Source organism: Ailuropoda melanoleuca, chromosome 16, assembly GCF_002007445.2.
Source record: "Ailuropoda melanoleuca isolate Jingjing chromosome 16, ASM200744v2, whole genome shotgun sequence".
NCBI lineage: Eukaryota > Metazoa > Chordata > Mammalia > Carnivora > Ursidae > Ailuropoda > Ailuropoda melanoleuca.
In genome coordinates, this window is record NC_048233.1 from 91285135 (window position 1) to 91312420 (window position 27286).

The following is a 27286-nucleotide window of genomic DNA, read 5'->3' on the forward strand; positions in this document are numbered from 1 at the left end:
CCTCGTCGCGCGAGGCAGGTTGGGAGCTCCCCGGCGGCTGGCGGCGCGCGGGGGTTGTCCGGGTAACCGGGCCTGTGCCTCTGAAGAAATTCCCTCCAGGGTTTGTACCGGATTTCCCGCGCAGCTGGCCGTGGCATTCAACAGTACGAGGGCCTGGGGTCGGCTCGGCCATCGACTGGCTTTGTGGCCTCGGCCTTTGTGACCCGCGGGTTCTCATCTCAAACGGGGACCATGATAATAGTAGCTTAATAGTGTCTCGCGAGGACTGAGTGAAAATGTGACCACTGGCCGTAGTAAAGTGCTCGCAGAGTGCGCGCATCACCCTCCCGACTGAAGACGGTGGGAAAGCAGGAGAGAGAAATGCTGGCTCCTGGTTTGGTCTCCAGGGCGAGAAGCGGGACCCCAAGGGGCTAGGAAGCCGCCGCCACCTGAGTCCACCCCAGCCTGGGCTCGCGGGGCGGGGCGCGCGGCGGCGGACTCGTGGCCCTTGGGGACAAGGTCGCGAGCGGGCGGCGGAGGAGCTGGGACATGGCTTGGTGGGGTCGGTCGGCTCTTTCCGCCTTCAGGCCCTGGCGCCCGGCAGGTGAGTGGGCCTCTCGGTTCGGCCGGGCGGACGGGGCCCGGGGCGGAGACCAGCGCTTCGGCGCCCGCGCGTTGCTGGGGTTGCAAGGCAGGCCGGGTGCAGTTCCGGCGAGGGCGGGAGTCGGTGGGACACTGGAAGACCTGAAAATGTGAAGTCCCTGTTCTCGCAGCTCAGAGGGGTATTCCGGAGGGCGCCACGGCAGCAGTTTCTTGTTTCTTAGGGGTATTTGGATGAGTACAAGCAACACTTATATGTTAATTGTTGACACTGTTTAGGTAGCTTTTTTTTACTTAACAATATGTCTTGGACTTACTTTCATCTCAAAACATAAATGCTTTCTCAGTCTTTTGTACCGATCTGTAGAATTCCTTTTTTTTTCTTTGCATGACTCTTTTATTCGAGCCACCGCATCTGCCCCAACGAAGAGCTCCCCAGACCCTGCCTCACCTTACACAAGAAAGGGCTTAGAGTCAGGGAGGAGGGACCTGTTGCTCCTCTCCTCGCAGGGGGAGGTCAAGATAGAGCCTGGGCTTCTTGGTTGTTGACCGTTCGGATTCCTCCCACAGCCTGTCTCTGCGGGGAACTGAGGATGCCCCACCCCCACCCTTCACGTCCCAGGTTGGGGGTGGGATCTATAGGATTCCATTTTACTGATGTTTCGTAATGTATTTAATCATTCTCTTATTTTTTTTTTTAAGATTTTATTTATTTACTTGACAGAGATAGAGACAGCCAGTGAGAGAGGGAACACAAGCAGGGAGAGTGGGAGAGGAAGAAGCAGGCTCCCAGCGGAGGAGCCCGATGTGGGTCGATCCCATAACGCCGGGATCACGCCCTGAGCCGAAGGCAGACGCTTAACCGCGGTGCCACCCAGGCGCCCCTAATCATTCTCTTATTGAAATAGTTTGTAATCTTTAGTTATTACAAATAATGCTGAGGTACATGGTTTGTACTCACTTTTTGGATAAACTAGTAGTGGAACTCCTGGGTCTAAAGGTATATGCGTTTTTACTGTCCCCGATGAAGGTTGTGCAATTAATACCTCTATTAGCATTATATTTGGAATAATATTTGGAATATTTGGAACTAGCAATAGTATTTGGAATAAACAGGGAACTGGAATCGTAGTGGCTTCTCGTTGGCTGAGCTGTGCTGTCATTTGCTGGGCTCTGACCATCTCTCGTTGCGTGGGCGGTGCTCTCATTGGCTGGGCTCTGCTGTTATTGGCTGGGCTGTGACTGGCTGCCATTGGCTAGGCTGTGCTCTCATTGGCTGGGTTGTGCACTCACTGGCTGAGCTATGCTCTCATTTGCTGGGCTTCTCACTGGCTGGGATCTGCTCTCGTTGGCTGAGCTGTGACTGGCTCTCATTGGCTGGGCTGTTCTGTCATTGGCTGGGCTCTGCTCTCATTGGCTGGGCTCTGCTCTTAGTGGCCGGGTTGGCCGGATGGGACGAACCCCTTCCTCCCAAGGGCTCAGGGAAGCCCAGGCTTCTTCCCGCTGGGAATGCTGAGGGCCAAGAGGAGGGAGTGGTGGGCGGGAGAGCTCCCCCTGCTGGGCTCCACTGCGTGTTCGTGAGGGTTCCTTGATTCCGTTTCATTGCCTAGGAATTGAACATACATATGGGAATATCTTAAGACCTATAGTTGTTAAGAAACTTAACTTAAATGTCCAATAATGGATTAATACTTGATGCCATCTTACGCAGGGACTAAAAGTATTGGTGAAGAGGTTAATAGATCCAAGGGATCTTTCCTTCATCCCAGAAACCTTATTGCACTGACCAGGTGTCCCAGCAAATGAACTCAATTCTGACTCTGCCTGCTTGAAGAGAGCACCACAGGTGAAGCACTCAGGCCCACAAGACAGCCCTGCTCCCCTTGGTTGTCTCCTGTGCTTCTGACAGACCACATCCCCTCCTCTGGTTCCATTCATTTGCTAGAGCAGCTCACAGAACTTGGAGACCGTTGACTTGTAGATTACGGGTTTATTACAAAGGATGCTAAAGGAACTGAATGAATGGCCAGAAGTAGAGATACATAGAGTGAGGTCTGCAAGGGTCCCTGGTCCCTTCTGCCTTATGGAGTTTGGGGCCCAGGGGCCTGGCATGTGGTTCACCAAACTGGAAGCCCTCTGACCCGCCTCCCTTCTTTTGAGTTGTTGTTTTAAGATTTTTTTTTTATTTGACACAGAGAGAGAGAGAGCACAAGCAATGGGAAGCAGCAGGCAGAGGGAGAGGGAAAAGCACGCTCTCTGCCGGGCAGGGAGCCTGATGCAAGGCTGGATCCCAGGACCCTGGGTTCATGACCCGAGCCAAAGCAGACGCTCAACCAACTGAGACACCCATGCGCCCCTTCTTTTGAGTTTTTATGGAAGCTCCAACCTTCTAATCACAGTGGCCCCCCGGGCACCCACCCCCCCATCCTTAGGGCCTTCCCAAAGTCCCCTCATAAACATAAACCCAGCTGTGGTGGAGAGGGGCTGGTTAAGCAGAACAAGACACTTGCTTCACCTTCATGGCTCTGAGGGGAGTTCAGGACCTGAGGACAAGAGACCAACCGTGGTAACAAAAGATGGGCCCTTTGCTCTTGGAAATTCCAAGGGTTTGGGGATGAAGACCAAAAACATATTTATTCTAAATCACAATAGCACAACTTCCCTTGAATTCCTTTTGTGTTTCTCATAATAAGTTGCATGTAGGAGGAGCTCAGTAAATGTTCGGGCGAAGACTGCAGGGGAAGAGTTGTTCTAGATGCTGAGTGACCTGGGGCATTTAACGGCTGTGGCTGCAGCCAGATTATCTTCTCTTCGTGACCATCCGGCTAGTTTTCACTAGAAAATTTCCTATGGCGACTTATCAATTTGCACTCAAATGAACTGCTTGATGCGTGCTTTTACACAAGTTTCTGATGCAGCAGAACTTCCTTCAGGATCTGTGGGCATCTCTGCAGGAGTAGGGATGAGGGGGAAGGACTGTTTTCCCTGCTGTGTGTATTTCCTGTACTTTCTGCTGGGAAAGATCTACAGCTGTAGGTCTTCTCGAGCAAGACTGTAAGAATCATTTCTTGCTCTTGGTGTTAGCAGCTGAGGCTCAGGGTGTTTGAGTGACTGGATGAGACTGGCAATGAGCTAGGGCTCTGACTCTCCTTTGGGTGCCCTTGGCCCTGCACGTACACCTTCCTTTGTCATGTTCCTCTTTCTGTTGTACATACCTTTCAGAAATCTGTTCTTTTGAAAACCGGGATGACGCTTTGTGTGGTGGGAGAGGCCACAGCACAGAAGCAAGTGGACTGTAAGCTGCAAGCAAGTCCTTGACCCCAGAGTGGAGTGTGCGAGGTGGTGTGCAGGGTCACTGCAGGAAGGGAAGGGGTGTTAGCCTGCCTAAAAGGAGCAGGGAATCAAACGAGGGCAAAGTGATTGCTCACTGGGGTCCAGCAGTGGCTTCACGAAGGAGGTGGCATTTGGTCCTGGCCTTGACTATGGGAGATTTGGACATGCTGAGGTGGAGAAAGGTCTTTTCAGGGTTTAGGACATATACAAGAGCCAGGGAGTCCTTTTGCTTGTCTGGAAGAGGGGATATACAAGAGGGCAGGGTGGGGTTGAATTGTCACTGGGGTGGGATATGCTTGCTAGGATGGGGAGCAGAGAGCTTCAGGGGAAACCTCACTGACAGTGTGTCCTGTGGGTGGGTCTCTGCAGAGAGTTTGCACTGTTGGTTTTGTAAGGAGCAAAAGAACACAAAAGACAAAGCAAACAGGAGAGTGAGTTAGGGCCATACTCCTAGAAGATTCATACTCCTGAATTGTTCTGATGTGTATGATGATGTGCTTTTAGGGTGCTTATTTCTTGCCTGAATCACAAATGAGTAAAAGAAATGCTCTCAGTTTCCTGTTTCTATGTCTGTATTCATTTTATTCATTTATTTATTTATTTTTTAAATAATTTATTTATTTATTTGACAGAGACAGCCAGCAAAAGAGGGAACACAGCAGGGGGAGTGGGAGAGGAAGAAGCAGGCTCCTAGTGGAGGAGCCTGATGTGGGGCTCGATCCCAGAGCACCGGGATCACACCCTGAGCCGAAGGCAGACGCTTAACGACTGCGCCACCCAGGCACCCCTGTATTCATTTTAGATTCACTACTCATTTGAGGATGGTTGTCCATTCCATTTGTGGAATCTCTTTTCCCATCAGGGTGGAGGAGTCTCTTTACTGAAGTCGGAGATGTCCTGGGGGAGGGTCGTCAAGTGCCTTCTCCTGGAAGAACAGACATGGTGGCCACCCGTCTTTGGGGTGTGAGAACGGCGCCTTGTGCGGTGGGGCTGGCAGTGCTGAACTCTAGGTGAGTTGCCAGCATGATACCAGATGAAGAAGTTGTGCAGCTCGGTTAGATGCCGCACAGGGTCCCTAACAGCAGATAGTAAACCCAGGAAGCCTTTCCAGGCCCATGTGAGGTAAGGCTGTAGTGCTGTATGCCTCCCACGTCCACACACTCACTTCCGTGGGGTGTTTGCAGGTGGTGCTACGGGCTTTGTCTTAGTCACACTGCTTTTGTTTCTTCCTGTTGCTTTCCTGGGTGTTGAGTCATTTTCTAAGTCCTGAGGTCCTGCTGAAGCTTGTGACTTGTACATCGTGTTTTGCTTTTTTTTTTTTTTCCCCCTATAGAAGACCATCTCATATCCCTAACACTTAGCCTTGCGAGTGTCTCGGCTCCTGGCTTCTGGGGGTGGCTTGAGAAGCCTTCCAGTGCTTCGCAGAGAGAGCCCGAGCTGAGTCTACCCACTGCCTTCCCTTGGTTGTGGGATTCCTTTGGCTGCTGCATAGGATGAGCAGCTGTGAACACTGAGGATCAAGTCTCTGCAGCAGTGTGGATCCCTAGCGGTCAGGGCATGAGTGTTTCTTTCTGGAATGGTCTCTAGAACCCACTTTTTCTCCTGATGGTATTTGGTGTGAAGTCTGAGACACCTGGCTTTCTTTAAATGTCACTGCCCAGGTATGCTACGGTGTGTGTCTGCAGAGAGCGTACCCAGAGCCCCCACAAAGCCCCCACACCTCTGGTGTGGACCCCATTCTCTTAGCACTGGCACTGGATAACAGGAATTCAGATATGATACATCCCTTGTTTGCACAGTTGCAACTAACCTGAATTTTTTGTTTCCAAGTAAGTTTTGATTTCTGAGTTGAGACTTCTTTCTTTTGTAGCCCAGTAGTCATCCATGGTGAGAAGGGTGGTCATTTTTGGGTACAGGAGGGAAGTGTATGTTCATTCTCAGTGGTGGGGGTGGTGGAAGGGCTAGCATGAGCTTAACTGCCTCTGGTCACCTGGCCACTGTCCTTTTCTGTCAGCATTACAGGTCGAAGAAGACCCATATCTTTTTCTGCTAGTGCCTCAAGCATCTTTGGAAGCGGAGGCAACAGTAAGAAGGAGAAGCTTTTTCTGGAGGATATAGCGGAGCTGATCCAAGCCAGAGCCTGCCAGAGGGTGGTGGTCATGGTGGGGGCCGGCATCAGCACGCCCAGTGGCATTCCGGACTTCAGGTGCCCTGCAACGCCCAGCTCCTCCCTTGGCACCCCGGTCTGCCTTTCGGCCCCGCCCTCTTCCTCCGGGCTCAGAGCCTCTTGCTCCTTCTTGCAGGTCTCCCGGGAGTGGCCTTTACAGCAACCTGCAGCAGTACGGCCTCCCATACCCCGAGGCCATTTTCGAGCTCGCTTTCTTCTCTCACAACCCCAAGCCCTTTTTCGCTTTGGCCAAGGAGCTGTACCTGCGGAGCTGCAGGCCCAACGTCATACACTACTTCCTGCGACTGCTGCACGACAAGGGGCTGCTGCTGCGGCTCTACACTCAGAACATCGATGGGCTCGAGAGAGGTGAGCTCCCCTCTTCTGCAGGGAAGGCCTGGGGTGCCTGCTTCCAGGCGGCGCTCATACCCTGTCTCTGATCTCAAGCCGACTGGTTAGACCTTTGTCCCTGACAAAAGTCCACCACGTGTTTGAGAGTCACTGTTGGGATCTCATTGGTGGACCTGATGTCCTGACATACTTGCTGGACTGTGAGTTTCGGGTAGAACTGAAGTCAACCTTGGGAGCTTCTAGTTTTGCTAATCTGTTATGATGATTTCTTTTTTTAAGAAATTTATTATGAAAATTTTTGACCACATAAAAATTAAGAGAGGAATGTAATGAACCCTTATGCCCTCATCATAGCCAGTCCTCACTTTATCGTGTCTGTCTTCCTACCCTCCACCTTCTCTCTCAGCCCCAATTATTTTGAAGCCAATCCCTGACATCATGAACTTAACCTATAAACAATCTGTAAGTACTTCACTGGGTGTCTCTAGAAGGTAAAAACCTTTAAAACATAACTACGATGTCACTGTCCCACAGAGAGATCACTATTAATGCCTTAGTATTATCAGACTCTTTGTGTAATGATTTCCCGCTGTCCCGATAGCAGCCACAACCAGTGATTCGCAGCTGGGACTGTCTGCCCATCCACAGCTCAGAAGCTGACAGTGGGAGCAGGTAACTGTCATAAGAAGTTACCTCTGTTTGTTTACCTACAGTTTTTTTCCTTATTAATACAGTATTTATTTGTCTTCCCTCCGTCAAACCCTGAGCCAACCGCTTTCCCCAGGCTGCCTGGGGAGGTATAGGAAAAGGAACATACAGGGCAGACAAGACACGGAAGAAAACCCTATGGGAGGTGGAGACGGCTCCTTCACATGGCGAAGAGGATGAGAAAGGCCACCATCAGGCAAAAGAGCCCCATGGCCTCCGAGAGGGCAGAGCCCAGAATGGCGTAGGAGAGCTGTTGCTTCCGAGAGGGATTCCTGGCATAACCAGTGATGAGGCTCCCAGACACAGTCCCAGTTCCAGCCCCAGAGCCCGCCACCCCCACCGTGGCAGCCCCAGCCCCCGTGACCTCGGCTGCTGTGTCGGTGTCCCTCGAAATGGCGCTGCCTCGGGAGCTGCGGCTCAGGATGAGTGAGGTCAGGGGACGTGGGGCTGCCCAGCCGCGGCTCCCGTCTGTCAGAGTCTCTGGTGGTTTTAGCACCACTGCAGACAGCGATGGGCTCAACAGCTGAGAGTCTGTCCCGACCAAGGCCGGGGTGGAGACGAGCTGAGCAAGGTGTGCGTTCTCAGGGTTGAGGGGCTGTGGCAGCAGAGCTGCTCCCGGTGCAGAGAAGACAGCGAGGGGCCGGGGGGGGGCACTACAGTTTTGTGGTTTTTTGGGGAAACTTATTGTCTTTATATAGTTTTCTTTTAAAGATTTATTTATTTGAGAGAGAGAGTGAGAGCACACACGCATGTGCCTATGGGGGGAGGAGCAGAGGGAGAGGGAGAGAAATCTCCAGCAGACCCCCTGCTGAGCATGGAGCCTGCCTTGGGGCTCGATCCCACAACCCTGAGATCATGACCTGAGCCGAAATGGAGAGTTGGGTGCTCAACTGACTGAGCCCCCAGCTGCCCCTATATAGTTTTTTCTGCTTTTACTTGGTATCTGTAGAATAGAAAATGTTTTCCTAGGTATCAGCTGTAATTTTATCTGAACTTACATCAAACTTGCTGACAGGCTTTGTTTAACCATGATTTGGCGGCATCGGGGAGCCCTCATCCCTGTGCTTTTTCTGGTCAGTGGGACATTACCTGTAGGCTTGCACGGAGGGCTGTGACTCCCTCTGGGGGCTGCCGAGCTCAGAGCTCGTGGAGCTAGTGGCACTTAGCTTTGGTTTGAATTTCAGTGTCTGGCATCCCTGCCTCAAAGCTGGTGGAAGCTCATGGCTCCTTTGCCTCCGCCACGTGCACTGTCTGCCAGAGGCCGTCTCCAGGGAAGGACATTTGGGTGAGTTTTCATGCTGCCACTCCTCTCCCTTCTGCACTTTGCAGTGGGAGTGACCTGGAAAAGTGGCATTTATAAGCATTGTATTGGAAGGACAACAACAGTAATGGTATGAAATGTTTTTCTTTATTTTTAAATTGGAAAAGTAATACACACTTGTAAAATATTTAAAAATATGTAGAGAAAAATTTATCTCCCTTCAGTCAGCTCCTGTAGCCCAACCTGTAACAGTTTGGTGTATAATGTTCCAAGCCTTAAAAAAAAAAAAAGGCATATCTAAACATACATGGCCATATCTGTGTGCCTACACCACACAGTGATCATTTTTTAAGTAATAGGATTATTAAAAATTTTTAAATTTTATTTACTTGAGAGAAAGAGAGAGTGCACAGGTGGGAGGGGCAGAGGGAGAAGGAGAGAGAATCTCGAGCAGGCTCCCCGCTGAGCATGGAGCCTGATGCGGGGCTTGATCCTACGACCCTGAGATCATGATCTGAGCTGAAACCAAGAGTTGGACACTTAACTGATGGAGCCACCCAGGCGCCCCAGTAATAGGATTATTAAGTTTAATATTCTACAGACTGCTTTTATGGCCATCTTGTTTCAGCAGCTACAGCTCTGCTTACTGTTTTTAGTAACTGGAGTATTAAATTTAGCCATTCACCTACTGTGGGATATTTTTTGATGTTTGTGATTTTTACTATTGAGATTAATGCGTCCGTGACACTTGTGCTCGTAGCCTTGTGTACTTCTGGGGGTAGTTCTGGAGGGTGGGTTTCTTCAAGCAGAATAGGTAGACTGGAAAATCTTAAATGAAACTCTGAAATATTGATGAGGCATAGGGCCCCGTCTTTTATTTTTTAATGAGGTCAATTTCACATAACCGTAAAATTAAACATTAAAGCATACAATTCATTGGCTTTAACATATTCACAGTGTTGTGCAACCACTACCTCTAACTGATTCCAGAATATTTTCATCACCCCAAAGGAAAACTCTGTATCCACTAACCGGTCAGCCCCATCCCCCACTCCCCCACAACCCCTGGCCACCATTGATCCTTTCACTGTCTCCATGGTTTTGCCTTTTCCAGAAGTTCAGAGTTGGGTTCATACATGTGCAGCCTTTTCAGACTGACTTCCTTCACTTAGATACCTTTAAGGTTCCTCCATGTCTTTTCACGGCTTCATAGATCACTTCTTTTTAGTGCTGAATAATATTCCCCTGTTTGGATGGACCATAGTTATCTATTCATCTACAGAAGGACATCTCGGCTCCGTCCATGTGTGGGCAGTTATGAACGAAACTACTATAAAACATCCACATGCAGGTTTTTTGTGTGGACGTGAGTTTGCAAGGCCTTTGGTAAACACCAGGGACCGTGACTGCTGGATTGTGTGGTGAGAGCACGTTCAGTGCCTTCGGTGTGGCCGTACCACTTCGCATGTCCTCCGGCAACGAGTAAGAGCAGCACCTGGTGTTGTCTGTGTTCTAGAATTCGGCTGTTCTGATAGGCGTGTAATGGTACTGTTTTGTTCTAATGTGCAATTCCGTGCTGACGTATCATGTGGAATAGCTTTTCAAATGCTCCTTCGCCACCCGTACATCTTCTTTGGTGAGCTGTCTATTCAGGTCTTTGGCCCGTTTTTTAATTAGGTTGCTCATCTTCTTATTGTTGAGTTTTAAGAATATTTTTGTATATTATGGATAAAAATCCTTATCAGATGTCTTTTGTAAATATTTTCTCCTCATTTCCAAATATTGTCTTCTCATTTTCTTGACAATGTCTTTCACAGAGCAGAGTTTTTAATTTTAATAAGGTCTAACATATTTTTCTTTCATGGATTGTGCCTTTGTTGTTACCTCTGAAAAGTCATTGCCAACTCCTGCCCTGGTCCTTTGTAATAGCAGCGGAAACAAGGGGGCTAAGGGGCTGGTACTTTAGTGGCCTACATTTGCTGGAGTTGAAAACTGAGAGTGGTAGTGGTCTTTCTTTTAGGTGACTCATCTAGGATGCCAATGAGCTGGTTTGCCAAATTAACTAAGTCCGGAGTGGACAAGGTTTCCCATAAGATGATGGTTCAGCTCATTAATAAATGGAATTAAAGGCTTACCTGGGTGGATTTAGCACCTAAAGGAAGAATTTTCTTTGAAGACAATGTGGAGTCGATTGTTGATAGTCACGAACAGGTTCGTCAGGCTTCTCTGTGCAAGTCTGAATCTTGTTTCAATCAGCAGGCTTAGGAAAAGCTACCGTAATTGCTTGATGTTGGCTTGCAGCCCTCTCGGGACCTCCAGGGTGTGACCTAAGATCTGCTGCCGTTAGTGGAGGGCAGGGAGAGACCGAAGAGGCGGCCACTCCAGGTTCGTGGGTGTCCGTTTTAATCATCAAGGGAACTGACATACAAGGCTTGTCCTGGGCAGCAGCAGGATGGCTGGATCCCCACACCCTCCTTCAAATCTTAAGAGTTTATCAAGAGGCTGTAACTGGGCTCAGCCCCGTCTACTCTGCAGGCGTTTGCAACACCACACCACGTCACCATCTCTAGGCTAGGTCCTTGGAGCAGACTCTGTGGCGGGAGAGGCAAGGGGAGCCCACATCCCAAGGACAGGGGAATGGAGCGAGGAGCCTCCAAGTGCTGGGGTCCAGGTCACAGGTTAACTAGTGGTCATATCTTTTTGATGACCTTCCCTAACACTCAGTGGAGATTTCCAGAGAGTGTTCTAACACCTTGCCAAAACTCAGGCGTGTGTTTCTCTAAATCCCTTTCAGGATGCTCCCATTGGGCTGGTTTTATCCAGTGTTTGGCCTGACCCTCACCAATAAGCATGTGGACCAATTGATATAAATCTGAGAAATCAGATTAGTAAGTTTCAGTAACTGTTTTACATTCTTCAGCAAATTTATGGGGTCCTCAGTCACTTTAGGAAAATCTTTGACTATGCCTTGAAATTCAGCCTTAGTCCAGGCAACATAAGCAATTTGGCGTTCATTTGGACCCCCAGCAGAGTTAACTTTAGAGGGGTAGGTATTAATAGGTTCAGGAGAAGGCGGGTGGGGATAGGTTTGGAGGTAAAGGGAAGCTCAGCGAAAGGATCAGGATGAGGGGTGGGAATAAGGGAGGTGGGGACAGTGCTGAGGGAAGAGGAAAATGGTGCCAGAGCGGGGGCCTGCGTGCAAGGTGGCCCCACCTGTCTGGAGACAAAGGAGGTGGGGAAGGCAAGATTCAGAAGCTGCAATGACTTCTTTCAGTTTTTGCCTCTTTGCAAAGTACTATTTCTAAATTAACAAATGAACCAAAAGGCGAACAAACTCTGAATCCTAAAAATGTTTGGAAACCTCAAGGTACCAGTTAAAATAAACATCCAATTCAGTTTTGACAATTTTAGAGCCATGGCTGTCCAATTCAGTTGTGAGAACAGTAGATCTGGGGAGATGGAAAGTTCCCCATAATGGCCACTGAAGTTGTAAACTGCTTTCGGTTGAGTCAGTCCATTTAGTTAAGAATGCACATGAGGAGGGATCACAGTTTTGAAACATAGAACAGGCTGGGGTCCCAGAAGTGTGGGAGTGTGGGCACAGGGGCGTCCCCAAAGCATTTGGATCACTGGGATCCCCTTTTCCAGAGGCTTTTCCCTAGAGGGAAGAGGAATATTTCTCAACAGCACAGTTCCAGTAGGAACAGCCTGGCTCTAGAAAGGAGTCAGACCAAAGGCCAAACGAGTACTCTGAGAAAGGACAAAGCCTTGATAAGGTCTTGAATAAAGCCTGGCGAGCTCAAAACACGGAGAGTGACTCCAGTCCAGGAGAAAACTTACCCTCAAACCCCAGGGTCGGCGAGAAAGCTGCAGCCCGACTGGGTCTGTGGGTACTGGCACCTGTTTGCTCACCAGCCTCAGAGTCTCTGGGGGTAGCTCCCTGCATCCCACTTCTGACACCTTCAAATTAAACTGCCAGTTATTTTACCAGCAAAATGGGCTCATTCAGGAATAGTAGAAAATGTGCAGTTTGGGACAAGCAAGCTACGGCAAAACTAGGCAAGTCCAAACAACAAAGGAGAGGGACATTTGATCGAGAGGAGGGAGGGAGCTGGGAGGGGCTGGAGAAACAGTTCAGGGGAATGACGGTGTCTTGGCAGCTGAATCACTGGGGTGGCCAATTTGTTGTAGAGGGGTGGTCACATCTTCCCCTTTTGGGGCCTGCCTGATGGTTCTTTCCTGTTGAGCGTTCTTCTGTTGGGTCTGTAGTTTGTAATTCTTCATGTGATTGATGGTGAGTGGTAGGGTTCCTTCCAGCCTCCTGAATCCACATGAGCAAGGTCTTTATTAATTTTCATAATGTCCAGCACCATTTGTTGAAGAGATGAGATTTGCTCCTACTGTGTTTGTGAGTGTACTTCTAGGCTCTCTGTTCTGTTCCGCTGACATGTTCACCGGTTCCTACAGCAGTGCCACAGTCCTAATTCCTGTAGCTTTTTGTAATAAGTCTTGAAGTCGGGTAGTGTCAGTTTTGTACTTCTCCATCAATATTGTGTGTTGGCTGTTCTGGTCTTTTGCTTTTCATATAAACTTTTGAATCAGTTTTTCACTGTCCTTTGCATATTTTTAAACCTTTTCTCTTTGTCTTTGGAGTTTTGCACTTGTACAGTGGTATATCTCCATATGGATTTCCTTTTGTGTACTTATTCTCTTTAAAATTTGTAGGGCTTTCTGAATCTGTGGTTGGAGAACTTTCGTCATTGCTGGAAAAATCCTTGGCCATTGCCTCTTAGATGTTGATTGCCTCTCCCACTCCCTCTTCTCCCTTGTGGAGCTCTGCTTAAACTCCGATGAGACCATCTCAGGCTCCCACCTGTGGCTCTTCTGCGTGTTCAATCTTCTCTGTGCTGTGTTCTGAATAATGTCTTTTGATCTGTTTTCCAGTTTATCAGCCCTCTACTCTGTTGTGCAGAATAAAGCTCTTCCACTGAATGCTAATTTTTGTTACTTTGTTTGGAAAAGGTTTAAGGAGATGCAAAACCTCAGTCAGCAGTAGGCTTATTTCCAGATCTGAATTACTTGCCCTATTTTTTTCTTCCAAATTTTTATTTAAATTCTAGTTAGTTAATATATAGTGTAGTATTGGTTTCAGGAGTAGAATTTAGTGATTCATCACCTGTATACGACACCCAGTGCTCATCACAAGTGCCTTCCTAATTTTTGATGCTTTTTATTACTGGAAGTTCTCTTTGGTTCTTTTTCAAATCCACTACATTGTTTTTTATAGTTTTCTATCCCCAACAGATACTTCAAACCTGTCTTTTTTTTTTTTTTAAGAAAATAATTAAACACAATATGGTCTTAATCTGTATCTGATAGTATCTGAAGTCTTTGAGTAGTCTCTCTTCCGTCCGTTGTCTCTGCTTGTTCTGGCTGGGCTCAGCTTGCTAAAATGAGGCCAGGAAGGTTTGCCTTAGAAAACGGTGTCCTCTTTCTTAGGCTCCCTCCTTTGAAACCCAGCCCAGCACATCAACACAGGCATCTTAAGGCATAATAACGATTTCTGTCTACCTCACCTTGGCCTGCGAGGAAGCGGTCTGCGGTAATGCTACTTTAAACTTCAGCCTGAATGTCTTCCGGGGCTAAGGCAACATCATGCTCACTTCAGCTGAAATCAGGGACAAATTTTATACCACCTTTCTCATTGAATTACGCCCAGTGTAGGCCAGATGCCTACAGAGTACCTCCAGAGGACTGTACCATCTACTGAGAATTTCCTTAGCATCTGAATGTCTCTGACAGCCACCCCAGGTGCACAGCATGGTGTTACATGTGCTAGACACCCTGTGCCCTTCGGGATCCGCTCTCAAATACTGCACCCTGTCCCCAGCTTTAGGGTGCTATGGGAAACAAAATCGGCAAAATGTCAATAAATGCCAAAGCTGGGTTCATGATTCACCTGTTGTGAATGTTTGAAAATTTCTTAGTAAAAGCAATTTTTTTTTAAACTTAAATCCCGGTTAGGTAACACACAGTGTTCTACTAGTGTCAGGTGCACAATTTAGTGACTCGCTTCCATATGTCGCCTGGTGCTTATCACAGCAAGTGCACTTCTCAGTCCCCGTCCCCTCTTCACCCCTGTCCCCGGCCCCCTCCCCTCTAGTAGCCATGAGTTTGTTCTCTGTAGTTAAGAGTGTTTCTTGGTTTGCCTCTCTCTCTCTCTCTTTTCCCCCCGATATTAAGAGCCATCTTTTTTTTTTTTAAAGATTTTATTTATTTATTCGACAGAGATAGAGACAGCCAGCGAGAGAGGGAACACAAGCAGGGGGAGAGGGAGAGGAAGAAGCAGGCTCATAGCGGAAGAGCCCAATGTGGGGTTCGATCCCACAACGCCGGGATCACGCCCTGAGCCGAAGGCAGACGCTTAACCGCTGTGCCACCCAGGCGCCCCAAGAGCCATCTTTTAAAGTGTGTGTGACATCTTCCTTGGCCCGTTTTCTATCTGTGTTACACAGGCTGATGTGACAGAGGACAGGATCCCCCGCTGCCCAGTCTGCACTGGCATCGTGAAACCCGACGTCGTGTTCTTTGGGGAGGCGCTTCCCCAGAGATTCCTGCTGCATGTGCTTGATTTCCCCATGGCCGATCTGCTGCTCATCCTGGGGACCTCCCTGGAGGTTTGTCAGCAGGTCCAGTGGTGGACTGAGTGTGTGTGTGTGTGTGTGTGTGTGTGGTGGGGGGAGGCTGGAAGGACAGGGCCGAGGAGGTGGGGCTGGTGGGGGTGGCACCAGGTGCCCTCGGAGCCTTCTGGCATCCTAGCTTCGGAAGATAAGTAGGTTCAACTGGTGAGGAAGCTGAGGCATTCCTGGCCTAGGGAGCGGCAGTCTGGTCAGAACCAGGAAGAGGGAGGACACTCAGCCTTGGAGGCACTGTCAGTGTGGGTGGGGCACAGTGTGCTAGGGGAAGGGAGAAGGGAGGACCATGGAGAAGTAGGGCGGGACAGACTTCCCAGGGCACATCACAGTGGCTGATTTTGTGCTAGAAGCAGTGATGGACTTGAAGGGGTTGAGCCAGGGACATAGCTGGTGCTTCTCAGGGTCACAGAGACTGTTGGGGAGTGGGGATTGAAGCAAGATGTCCAGGAGGCTGGTCCTCATGAGGGCAGGGCTGTAGGCACAGTCAGACCACGTGACTATGAGAGAGGGCAGGAGAGGGACTTGGGGCCAGGTGAGGAGTGGTCTGGCTCTGTCTGCAGGCACTCAGGCCATTTGTTGGTAAGGAGGTATTTTCAGGGAGGGTGCCTAGCTCAGTACTGCACATGTTGTTTGAGGTGCCTGGGACACACCCATGGACACATTCCAGAAGCTATTTTTATCTGGACCTGAAGCTCAGCAACTTTGTAAAGGATGTGACAAGAGCAACAGATGAGCCCCTGCAATGGACTCTGCCTGATTGGACGTAGGCACCAAGGGGCAGAAGGGCCGGAAGAGCCTGTGCTCAGCCCCTGTCAGCCACAGAGGCCTCGAGTTAAGTGTATTTCTTCAGTAAATGTGCCTGCCGTGTGCTGGGTCCTGTTCTAGAGCTTTGGACAAACACAGTAGGATGTCATAAGCAAGTTACACAGTGTTCGGTGACGACACGTTAGGGGAGAAATAACAAGTGGGACAGGAAGGCTGGGAAGGGTTGTGAAGTGGTCGTGATATCAGCTTGGTTGGTTTGCCTGGCTGTGTTGGGAAGGTGACCCCGGAGCTGAGGCCAGAAGGAGACGTACATGTCAGCTGAGGGTGTCTGGCAGCGGACACTGCACAGTGACCCGCGGCCACATAGAGTGAATGAGCAGAGGACAGCAGTGACAAGATCTGACCTCCTGACCCCATGGGTGTTGTGGTGGGGAAAGCTGGTAGAGACCCTGCAGGTGGCGATGGCGGGTAGCCAGGTAACACTGCAGAGGGCGTCAGAGTCCAGGTGTGTGAAGGAGCGGTGGGGTGGGAGAGTGTGGACCTCCGCAGGCCTCGGGGGTTGTGACCTGAATGGCCGCAAGGATGGAGCTGGTTTCCTGAGACAGAGAAGCCAAGTGGCCAGGTTGGGGGAACTCGGCCCCAGACACACTGATTCAAGTGCTGTGTCAGGCCGTCCAGTGGATGCGTGACACAGGCAGGTGGATTCCCGCATCTGGAGTCCAGGAGGGAGCAGAGGTGGGACCTGGGGTGCCAGAGTGAGCAGACAGAAGAGTGTGCACAGACCTGGATGCCCACACTGGGCCTGGATGGAAGGGTGGATGTTGTGTGGGGGGCCGGGCAGAGGGGTCGGGGGCTGTGGTGGTCAGCGGTGAGTGGTGCAGTCCGGCTGCTGCCCTGTGCTGGCCGCCAGCAATGGACACTGGGGCCACCAGTCCTCTATATTTTTTAAGTGAAATGAAAATAGCCTTTTTCTCTGATTATAAAAGTATCGTATGCTCACACATTATACAGAGATAGTGAAGTAAAGAACCCCTTCAAGTGTCCTCACAGGCTTCTCTGCTGCACAGATGGGTGACCTTTAACGAGGTGGGGCAGCACTGCACACGGAGACCTACCTGGTTAGCGCCCACAGTCCTGACAAATACGGATACGTGGTCCCTGCTGGGACCCCCAAAGCAGAGTGCTTGTCCATAAGCACTGAGTAATCGGTGGTGTTGCTCAGACTTTACCTCATATGCTGTGTGGAAGAAACATTACTCAGTTGATGATGGATCGCCCCTCTGGATCCCGCTGAGGGGTGACATATGTCAACCATACAATGTTTTGAATCTGAAATATTCTGAAATATTTTGAATTCTGGAAAATACCCAGCCCCAAGAGTTTTAAGATGAGTGATGACGGATGTGTAATAATTTAAGCAACTGTCTATTGATGGACAACAAAAATAAATAGCATATAGATTTTATAATCAAAATAATGATTTAGTGAATAATCGTGTGTATACATGTTTGCACACTCATGTGAGTACTTCAGTAAATATTGGGAAGTGACTTTCCAGAAAGGTACACTACTCACACTGCCACCAAACCTGCCTGAGTGGCCATTTCCCACACCCTCACCAACATCAAACGCTACCCGATTTAAGTTTCTATCCATCTGGTTGGTCAGAAATCACTGTGTGTGTGAGAGAGAGGCGGGGGGGGGGGGGGGAGATTCAACATTTTGTAATGAAGAGTGAAGTTCATCCTTTCCTGTTTATTAACCACTGTGTTCTGTTTGGATTACGTATTTGTATCTCTTGCTTATTTTTCATTGGGTTATTTTCTTAGTCTGTTTATAAATTAGCAATATAAATCCATAAGTTATACAAACTGTTTATAAATTAGTTTAGCAATTAGAAATATAAACTGTCACGTGTTGTAAATATGTTTGTAGTTTATGGTAATGAGGTCTAAAAAGTTATTTTTCTACATTATATTTTTATGTAGATTATATTGTGAGAGTATGACGTAGTCAAACCAACATGACTTTCCTTTGTCTCATCTGACTTCTCAGGCCTAAAGAGTCCTTCCTGCTTTACTTAGGAAACCTAAATTTTCTTCAAGAACTGTTCTGTGTACATTTAAGTCACTCATTAGAAATTTTTTCAGCGAAGGCAGGAATTGAGTATTTTCCTACCCGATAATGAGCAATCTCAATACCATTTATTAATCTGTTTCTTACATTATCACTCCTGAATGGAAGTGTCACATGGGAGCTGGATGAAGAAGCCCAAGGGCACCGAGTTAGGACTCCCTGGAGGTCTGGATGGTGGAGACTGTGGAGAGGTGGGGCACCCACCCCTGTGGGCACCCCAGGAGCCCTCTGTGGGGCCAGGCTCTTGCTCCCAGGGAGCGAGAACAGACAGACGAGATGCTGCTGGGAGGAGACATTGTGTGATGGGGCAGGACAGGTAAGAGTGGGCACCGTTGCCGGAGCCCAGGTGTGCCTGGGCAGGGAGACCTGCAGAGGCCAGGACGTGTGGGAAGCAGAAAGACGCCGACCAGAGGGAGGCTCAGGACGGGCAGAACCCGGGCCACATGACTGGAAGAAATGAAACAGTGGTGTGTTTTCCCGTATCCACGGCCTCACCATCAGTCTGAGCTGCCCTTTCAGAGTCTCAGGCTGTGGCATGAAGTGTCCTAGGGGCTCGGAGGGTGGGCACTGTCCTCCTCACGTTTCGGCACTTTTTCAGGTAGAACCTTTTGCCAGCTTGTCTGAGGCTGTGCAGCGCTCAGTGCCCCGACTGCTCATCAACCGGGACTTGGTGGGGCCCTTTGCTTGGCGTCCTCGCAGCAGGGATGTGGTCCAGCTGGGGGATGTGGTTCACGGCGTGGAAAGACTGGCGGAGCTTCTGGGCTGGACACAAGAGTTGCAGGACCTCATCCAGCAGGAAACGGAAAAGGTACAGACTGCCCACAGGGTCCTCTGAAGGGCAGTCTTCCTCATTGCTCTGGGGTCTGGGTCCACCCGATGTGCCTCCCGGGTTGGCCGGAAAGCGACAAATAATGAATATTGGCTGTTACTCCTGTACCGGCTGCTGTCTGGGGTCTTGCGTGTGCTTATGAATCAGGCGCTGTGACTCACTATCTCCGTGTGGAGATGAGGAAGGGGTGCTAGGTGCCTGCTCTCCGGTCACAGAGCTGCAACTTGGTCCAGGCCCACTGGGCTGCTCTCCCTGCAGCCTTGCCTTTTGTCCCCTAAGGAAAGCAGCACCAACAGCTCCAGGCTACCGTGTGGTTCGGAGATGAGCTCCGAGGAGCTGAACTTGTGTGTGCTGGTGTGGGATGAAGCCCAACCTGGGGAGGCTTTCAGGAGGTGATCAGTGCAGGTGCCGTTGGCCTATGACAATCTGCCGAGGGTAGAAAGCTCTTGAGGTTTCAAACCTGTTCTGAGTGAAGTTTCCCGTAAGAATCAGCATGTGTGGCCCTGGTGTGAGTGGTTATTTTCTAAAGGAGGCAGCATTAAGCATTGGAAGTCCAGTCGTCTCAAAGGGGAACACTGTGTGACATTGCCCAAAGGGGATGGATGGGGCAGAGGGCTTGGGAGAGCCTCGCCCTTCAGCTGTGAGTGACTCAGGCTCAGGGCCGGGGGTCCGGCCTTTCCCCTCACCTCCACTGGCAAAAGCCCCCAGCCTCTGGCTGCAGCCTGGTTCCTTACCAAGTTGAACCAAAGAAAGAATAATATGGGGCTTATGAAGTCCAGGAGGCTTCACACTTACTGTTTCCACACATTTTAGATATCGTGGCTACTGTTTTTCCTAGCTGTCCACTCCAGAGTTTGGCTCTAACGGCTAAGATGGAGGCTGGTATCACTCCTTGTCTTACTGTAAGTGTCAGAGTTCGTTGCTGGGTCATTTTCGGGAAGTAGAGAAGGCAGGTAGCACTGAAGCCTATACTTCGCACCTCAAGGAGAGGCAGCGGGTGCATTGGTCCCATCTGCCTGGCAGCTTCCTGGCTCTGACATCCTATTTCCGTACAAGACCAAGTCACGTGACCCCTAGGGATTTTTGGAAGTAGTCCTTCGGGATTTGACCTGTGCGATTTTAGTCATGGAAATTTACGTGAAGTGGGTTCTGGTTTTAGGGGTTTATGTGTATACAAAGAGTAGCTATCCAAGAGTAAACATGGAGGGATGAGGTGCAGTCCACTCGGGGTTACTTTCCCAAATAGTGCCTGGTTTTGAGCACGTGAGCTCCAGCACATCCCACCTGGTTACTTCAGTGAAGCCTTCTGGCCAGCGCCCGTCTCGCCCAGCGCCCCGTCTCACCCGGTGCCCCGTTCTCGCCCGGCCCCATCTCGCCCGGCGCCCCGTTCTCGCCCGGCCCCGCTGGCACCGTGTTACTTTGGCTCAACAGCAGCATCGACAGAAGTGGAAGACCTTTTGTTTTATGCAATAGTTTGCACCCAGGCCCTGAGATCTGTGGGACTGATTCCCTTTCGGGTCCTTTGTGTTCCAGCTTGATGGACAGGACAAATAGGGGGATGGCTGGTCCTGCCACCCCTCCTGGGACCAGGAATGGTTCCAAGGAGTCACTGCCCACCTCTGAGGGAACAGTTTTGGCTGAACCAGAACCCGCAGCCTGAGGAAGAGTGGGAGGCGGCCTGCGTCCTGAGCACCGTGCTGGTGGGTCGTGTCCTGCTCAAGCTGTGGGCCACTCTGGTCACAGGTGTCCAGCTGCCCGGCACCTTCCTGCTGTTTGACTCTTCGGTCTGCTGAAGCTCTTGGTGCCGAACAAGAGCTTTCTTCTGACAGTGACCCCTTGAACTCAGATGGACCAGCGGGAAGCCCAGAGTGAATCTGCTGTGTGTCCATCTGAAGGGCGGGCACAGCATCTCTGTCCGTTAGAAAGACGGTCTTGGGCCGAGTGGTCACAGCCACTCCCAAGGCACGGTCCTGGGTCCCAAGTAATGTAATAGGGTCCTGTAGCATGTTGGCCTCCTTAGTAGGGTTTTTACATAGAGAAACTGTTCATTTCTGGCATGAAATAAACTCTTTGGTCTCAAAGGGAATGCAGGTATTGACAATGGATGTGGAAAGGGGACCTTGTGCGTGCATGGACATTCCCCCCTCTGGAATAACCCAAGGACGGAGAACATGCCCCTGGATTCACCTAGGAGAGGGGCCTAGTGTCGTTTCCCACGGAGCCCCAGAACCCCTCTCTGAAGGGCATCATGCCTTGTTCACTCCACCCTGATGCCTCTCGCCTCAACCTCTCCCCCAGAAAGTCCTCTGCTCCGGTAGCCATCAGCCCCCTGTCCGCACTCTCCCCCACCAGGCCTTCCCAGTAATGCCCCCAGGACTAACTTCTATGTTATGGAAGGCATTCCTCACTTAGAAACCTCGGCTGACCTCTGGCCCGCCCTGTACTCAGCCCATACTTCCTGTGCCTGCACAGGCCCCTGCTGCTGGGGTTGCCCCAAGGCCCAGCTTGGACAGCACCGCCCAGGCACACCTTCCTGATCTCTGGCTCCTACCCTGTGGGTGGTCCCTCCTTCCAGGCATCGTTTCCCCACTTGTGGCACATTTAACAGACAGACTCCTCAGAGGGGTTCTGGTAGCCTCAAGAACAGAAGACATGACTAATGATCTAGGAAAAGGGCCAAATTCTGAAAAGAATGAAATTAATTTCTCACGCACATGCTCTTGCTTGAAACTCTTTATTCCAAGATGATGTTTCTGCGATGCTTTGTGGACGTGATAGAAATCCAAACTTAGGCTTTTACGAGGTGCACTTCCCTTCATGTATTTATGGTCTACGCCAGTGGGAAGGTCAGGACGCCACTGTCACAATCAGTGAGAGCTTGGGTGCCGTGAATACTACAGCAGACAGCTGAGCGAGGACCAAGGATACATAAGAGGCTACCAGTCCTGAGCTCAGTGGGGACAGAAACAGTAGAGCATACCTTGGAAGTATGTTTCTGACATTAGTATACACAGTTCTAGCAAGTTCTTTTCCTGTGAATTGCGGCGCTTTCTTGACGTGGAAGCCCTGGGCAAGCATGCCAGAGCTGGACATGCTTGCATGTGCCCATGCTCGGCCTCTGCCCCCAAGCAGCGGCCTCTGCACACATCCTCTTGGCACACACACAAGACGACTTCATCTGAGGAAATCAAGGCTGAGTTTCCAGAGTTGCAGAGGAAAAGGCCCTCACAGTCCTAAAGATAAGAGACTGGACCAGAGACAAATCATTAACAGAACTTTGGAAGTAGAGAGAGAGGGGTCTCCAAGGTGGAGAGAGGGACATGGCTTCCCCGGGTCACAGTCCCAAGGACATCTCTGGAAGCAGCACCAGTTCTGAAGGGGGAACAGAAGACTGCTGTCCTCAGTCGGGGTCTGAGTCAGCTTCCGAGGAGAGCTGCCCCTCCATGGTCTCACAAATGGCATCCTGCAGGGTTGTCAGCTGACCCCGGGGACTCATCCCCATGGGCTGGATGACTCTGTGCCTGTGAGTGAAAAGTATGGTGAGGCTGGGGAAGGGGCCTGGTGGGGCGGGGGGAGAGGGCAGAAATCCTGTTCACCCCTGACTACTTCTTGTGCTCCACCAGGCTGCTTCTGTTTACTGAGGAATCCCAACTGCTACCTGGTGGTTTTGGGACCTTATGCCGTCTCTTAATTTCTCTAGATCTCAATTTTCATCATCTGTGAAATAAACATAATACAATCTCAAGTCTAATCCTTTCCCGGGGCATTTCCTTCATTTCAAACCTTAGGAATGCAGCCTTGCCTAAGCCCACCTCTGACCCTACCTCCTGGGGCTCACAAGACTGGACCCGGGCCTGGGGTTCTGTTCTCCCTTCTCCCAGCCGTGGGCCCCTCCTTGCCATGCCACATACCTGGAGAGCTTGTCAAACATGTTCACCAGCTTCATGGCCTCATGTTCCTTCTGCTCCTCCGTCATGCCCTCCATGGGGTTGGGCGGCTTTTCCTCCACCCTCCCGGTCACTGGGTTTATGCTGCTTCCCAGGGGAGGGGGTGTAGGGAATGCATTAGTGACTCTCTAGGACAGGAGGCAGCTGCATGGGGTGGGTGGAGTCCCACACGCCCTGCTTGGGCCTTGACTAGCAAGAAACCCATTCTCCTGGGGGTGACAGGCAGCAGGGCAGCTGCAGGAGCTGCAGCAGTGAACCAACTCCTACCACCTGGGTCTCCTGGTCCCCCGATGGCCTGACCCCCTTCAGTCCATGTTCCCAAAAAAACATCCTGACATCAGGATAGATCACTTAGGGGCCAGTGCCTGACTCCCAAAGTCCTACCCATCTGTCATCCTGTCCCACCCACCCTGTGGGTCCCTATGGGTATGGGAACAGGGACCAGGCTGAGTGAGGGGAGCTGAGGGTGTAGGGGCACACACCTGGCCTTGGCTTCCTTGTACTCATCTGTGTCCGTGTCCTCGTCCTCCGAATATTGGCCCTCAGGCCGGCCCCCTGCCATGAGGCCCCTGGCAGCCAGGAGGCCGGCGGCATTCCCGTAGCCCGTGTACTTGATGAATCGGGGCACTGAGGGGCAGGGCAGAGGTCAGTGTGCGAAGGTGGCTGGGAGGGACAGGCACTGGGCTGGATCCCAGCACTCACCACTCTCAGAGCACAGGACAAACAGGAACTCAGCGGCCACTCTCTTCACATCAGTGTCCAGATGTGTCATGAGGCGAACGAGCTTGTTCCGCAACAACTCCCCAACCTCGGGCCGGGTCCTCACGTCCCGCAGTGGGGGCAGCACCTGGGGAGGCAGCTGTCCCTCAGCCTGGGCCTGAACTGGCTGGGGTCTGTGATCTGGGCCCTGCGCCAGCCCCTCTGCCCCATACCTGTGACTTCAGAAACTTCCTGGCAGGACGGTGCATGCGGGCACACTCCGTCAGCACGCTCAGCACGGGGGCCACGCTCTCTTTCAGCCTGTGCGTCTGCAGAGGGGCTTCTGTCACTGGGGCTGTGCCCCCACCGGACTTGAGGGCAGGCGTTGGGGGGGGGGGCTACATGCATACCAGATGGTCCGGTCCTGGCAGGAGGTGCTCAGGAAGAGGCCTTGCCACAGTTAGTCAGCTGAGGGGCCAAGAGTGGGCAGTGGGTTTGTGAGCTTCGAGAGGGCCGCAGATGGAACTTAACTTAGGAGGGCTCTCGTGTGCTCTGCAATTTGGGGCAAATAACTCATCTACTCTAACTTCCTCGCCTATGTACCAAAATTGTGGAGAAAATACAGAGTGTTCATAGCTGTTAGCCCATCAAGGGCACGTGATCTGTCCTCAAAAAACAGTGGCCAAAACACAACAAAAATCCCCACTCCGTGGGCTTCACGGACCCGGAGAGCAAAGAGTTCCTTTTCTTCCCTGGCCTTCCCCCACTTCCCTCCCCAGACCCCAACCCCAGCAGCAGCAGTGGTAGGGACAGTCACAACCATCATGTCCAACGCTGGTGACCCAGCTCACCGCGCACATAAGCAATGCGGATTCCCAAGGTGTCCACCTAATCTCACTCCATTCCGATCTGCAGCCTGCGTGTTGTCTCCGAGCTCCTAGAGGAGCTGGTTAGAGGTCTGGCCAGCCAATGTCGTGTGTGCAGGAACAGGAATCAGGCAGCCTCGGGCTCAAGATGCCTGTGGGTCCCCTCAGGGATGCCAAGAGACAACGGATGCTCATTCCCAAGGGCTGCCTGTATACAGCAACACTAAGACTCTAAAGGCAAAAGCAAGGACTCAAGACAGATCCAAAAAGAGCTCTAAAAAGTAAGTCCTTTGTTTGACTTTAAAAACTTGTTATGGTAACCAGCAGAAATAAAACCTTCAAGTGTGTGTGTGAGAGGGTCCACACGTTTCTCAGAGAGGAGGAGTCTGGTTTTCTGCCAAGCTGGGACACAGAGCAGCCGCAGAAAATGCCTGAATCACACTGCTGTGACCTCCACTTACTAGTGTGGACTGTAAAAAAGCAGTGACCATGGCTGCTTGGGAAAGTCAGAGCCACTGAGGAGCCCACATGTCAGGTCCCTCTGCCCACCTGGTGCAGACGCTTCTCCAGGAAGCCGAGGAGGACATGAATCACATCCATGTTCGCTCCCAGGAACTCCAGGGAGCCTTTGCGTGGCTCCAGGGTAAGGAGGACGTCCAGACACTTGAGGGGCAAGTTCCCCAGAAGGTTCACTGTGTGGCTGAGGACAGACGGGGAGGGGGGCTTGATAAGTCCATCCCCCAGCACAGGTACAACCCTTGCTGCCCCCCAGAGGCCACACATGACATGAGCTAGTGTCTGGGGGCCTGACGACAAGAACCAGAGGCCAGAGGCCAGAGCTGAGACTGGGACTGACCTCAGAGCTGTTCCCACCTGGTGGGGTGAGTTCCTAAGGAAGGGGAACTGTCTACGGACGCGTTCCCTGCCAGGCTCTATCTGGGTTGAAGCACCACAGACAATCTCTGGAAAACCAGAACCTGCCTGGGCACAGGTCATCGACAGAGATGAGTAAGCACATTACCCCGTAAATACATTATTCGTTATTACTACCCCAGTTCGAGAGAGACATTCCCACCCTCGGATCCATACCTCTTGTCCTAACCACATGGAGACGTACTGTAGAAAGACACTGCTGTCTGGCCTCACCCAGATAGGTGAAGACTCTGTAAGGCGGAGCCTAGCCCACAGCCAGGGCTGGGAACCACTCTCCAGATACATGAGCACACTTCTTTTCCATCTAACAGGCCCCACCCTCACCCGTGGAACTCCTCTGTGCGGTCTCCAGCAGCAGCGACCATCACACAGTGCCGCAGAATGGTCCCCAGGTGCCGATAAAGGGCAGCATCTTCCTGACCAAAAAGAAAGGGGTTCCTGTGAGAGGAAGCCCCACTCCGGGATCATGTGCACGGACCATGCATCTCCTCTACTGCACACCTGCCCCCTGTCCTCTCCTACATAACCTTGAGGCATTTCCTTGACCAAGAACGTCACTAGGTCCTCTTGGGATGAAGTCACGGTGTACTCTAGCCCCGTGCTCACGGCCTCCCCATGCACCAAACAGCCCTCTGCCAGGCTGCAAGAGCCAGATATGCCCTCCACCTCTCTCAGAAACATTGAGGCCCCCTGCCCGAAATGTGCATCTCCTTGCCTCCTCCCGACAGGCTGAGAGCTCTGCCTGTCCTCTCCCCATCTGATGCCCATGCAGGCACCCCACAGGCAGACAGATCCAGGGAACATCCACACTAAGCGCTACCCGCCGCTCAGGTCAGTCCTCACCTCGTCTACCTCTCTCTTGATGGACTCGAAGGTGATATTGAAGAGCACTTTGAGGATCTCCATGGCCCGCTCGGTCTCCTGGGGAGGCAGCAGCTCAGGCGGGTTCTCTTCAGGGGCCATTCCCAGTGTCAGCTCCAGCGCATCGGTCAGCAGGCGCACTCCCCGCAACTCCTGAAACAGCTGCTGCCGCACGTCTGTGCGAAGTGCCGTTAGCAAGAAGAGGAGGCGCAAGTCAAAGAACTGCACGTCGTGCGGGAAGCTGTTCTTGTGATACAGCCCCACGCGCTCTGCGAGCCTCACCACTAGGCGGGCCTCTGCGGCCAGCACCTGTGCCACCGGGCTGCTGAGCACGAGGTTGCACAGGCACTTGAGCGACTCGAGTACAACGTCCATGTCCAGAGGCTCCGGGGCCGACTCCTCGAAGGCGATGCCAGCATAGCGGGCAAGTGCCTGCAGGCTCTGGCGGCTGGTGAAAGGGTCCAGGCAGCTGCGGTCCCTGGACAGGATGCGGATGCTCTGCAGCCAGGTGGCGCGGCGGCAGGGCGGCAAGCCCTGCTCCAGGACCGAGACCAGCAGCTCCGCCAGTCTCTGTGGGCAGGGAGAAGAGCGGCTCCACCAGGCCCCTCTACCTGGGGCCGCCCAAGCCTGCCCCTTTACCCTCGGTCAGCACCCACCTTCCTGTCCTCCTGTTGGGCATCATCAAACGTGAAGCTCTGGGAGTTCTGCAGAGAGACCCAGAGGCTCAGGGCGCTCCGTGGACGGGGGCCTGAGTCCACAGATTCCTCCCCCCGGACAGATGGCGCTCCACCCCCGCCCCTCAGTGTGCGCACCCAGACTCTCTCCCCCCAGCAACTCCTCACCGACTCGGCGCCCCTCCCGCGGCGCTCGCACCTCCCGCAGGCCCCCAGCCGCACACACAATCTCAGGGCCGGCCAGAGCGCGTGCCCCACCCTGCCCCACCTCTTCCGTGCATGTACCACGTTCACGGCTCTCGCTCACCTCCCGGTTGTACGTGCGCAGGGCCTCCATAACCACGTCCTCCTCTCCCGCCTCCACAGCATCCGCAACCACCCGGGGCTCCATGGCGCCCCCGGGCTCCCGCGCCGGGAAGGCGGGAGGGGCTTCGCTTTCCGGCTCCGGGCGGAGTCGAGCCGCTCCGCCCGGCCTCGGCGCG

At 51.8% G+C, this 27286-nt stretch overlaps 2 protein-coding genes across 15 annotated transcripts; one reads left to right on the forward strand and one right to left on the reverse strand.

Annotated features, from left to right (window-relative positions):
• The first annotated feature begins 20 nt into the window (after positions 1–20).
• On the forward strand, positions 21–22575 carry SIRT3 (sirtuin 3). Of its 14 annotated transcripts, none has more exons than XM_034645900.1 (9): positions 21–583; positions 4775–4922; positions 5927–6118; positions 6216–6448; positions 8323–8423; positions 14915–15076; positions 18594–18803; positions 19638–19726; positions 20358–22575. In XM_034645900.1, exons 1-8 carry the CDS (start codon positions 529–531, stop codon positions 19686–19688), a joined length of 1152 nt encoding a protein of 383 aa, XP_034501791.1. In that variant the 5' UTR covers positions 21–528; the 3' UTR covers positions 19689–19726; positions 20358–22575. The 14 variants fall into 14 exon arrangements, with proteins under 14 accessions (XP_034501791.1, XP_019648998.1, XP_002930668.2 ...); XM_019793439.2 differs by lacking the exon at positions 20358–22575 and adding an exon at positions 20071–20351; XM_034645907.1 differs by lacking the exons at positions 21–583; positions 4775–4922; positions 5927–6118 and adding exons at positions 7032–7102; positions 7198–7569; positions 8154–8211 and having other exon boundaries at positions 6310–6448.
• RIC8A (RIC8 guanine nucleotide exchange factor A) lies at positions 21543–27280 on the reverse strand. The gene is made up of 10 exons (XM_002930616.4): positions 27112–27280; positions 26787–26834; positions 26113–26700; positions 25594–25685; positions 24886–25036; positions 23704–23799; positions 23474–23618; positions 23254–23398; positions 22736–22855; positions 21543–22345 (listed from the first exon to the last, which is right to left on the reverse strand). The coding sequence occupies exons 1-10, from the start codon at positions 27193–27195 to the stop codon at positions 22225–22227; spliced, it is 1590 nt and encodes a 529-aa protein (XP_002930662.1). The 5' UTR covers positions 27196–27280; the 3' UTR covers positions 21543–22224.
• Between the last annotated feature and the right edge of the window lie 6 nt (positions 27281–27286).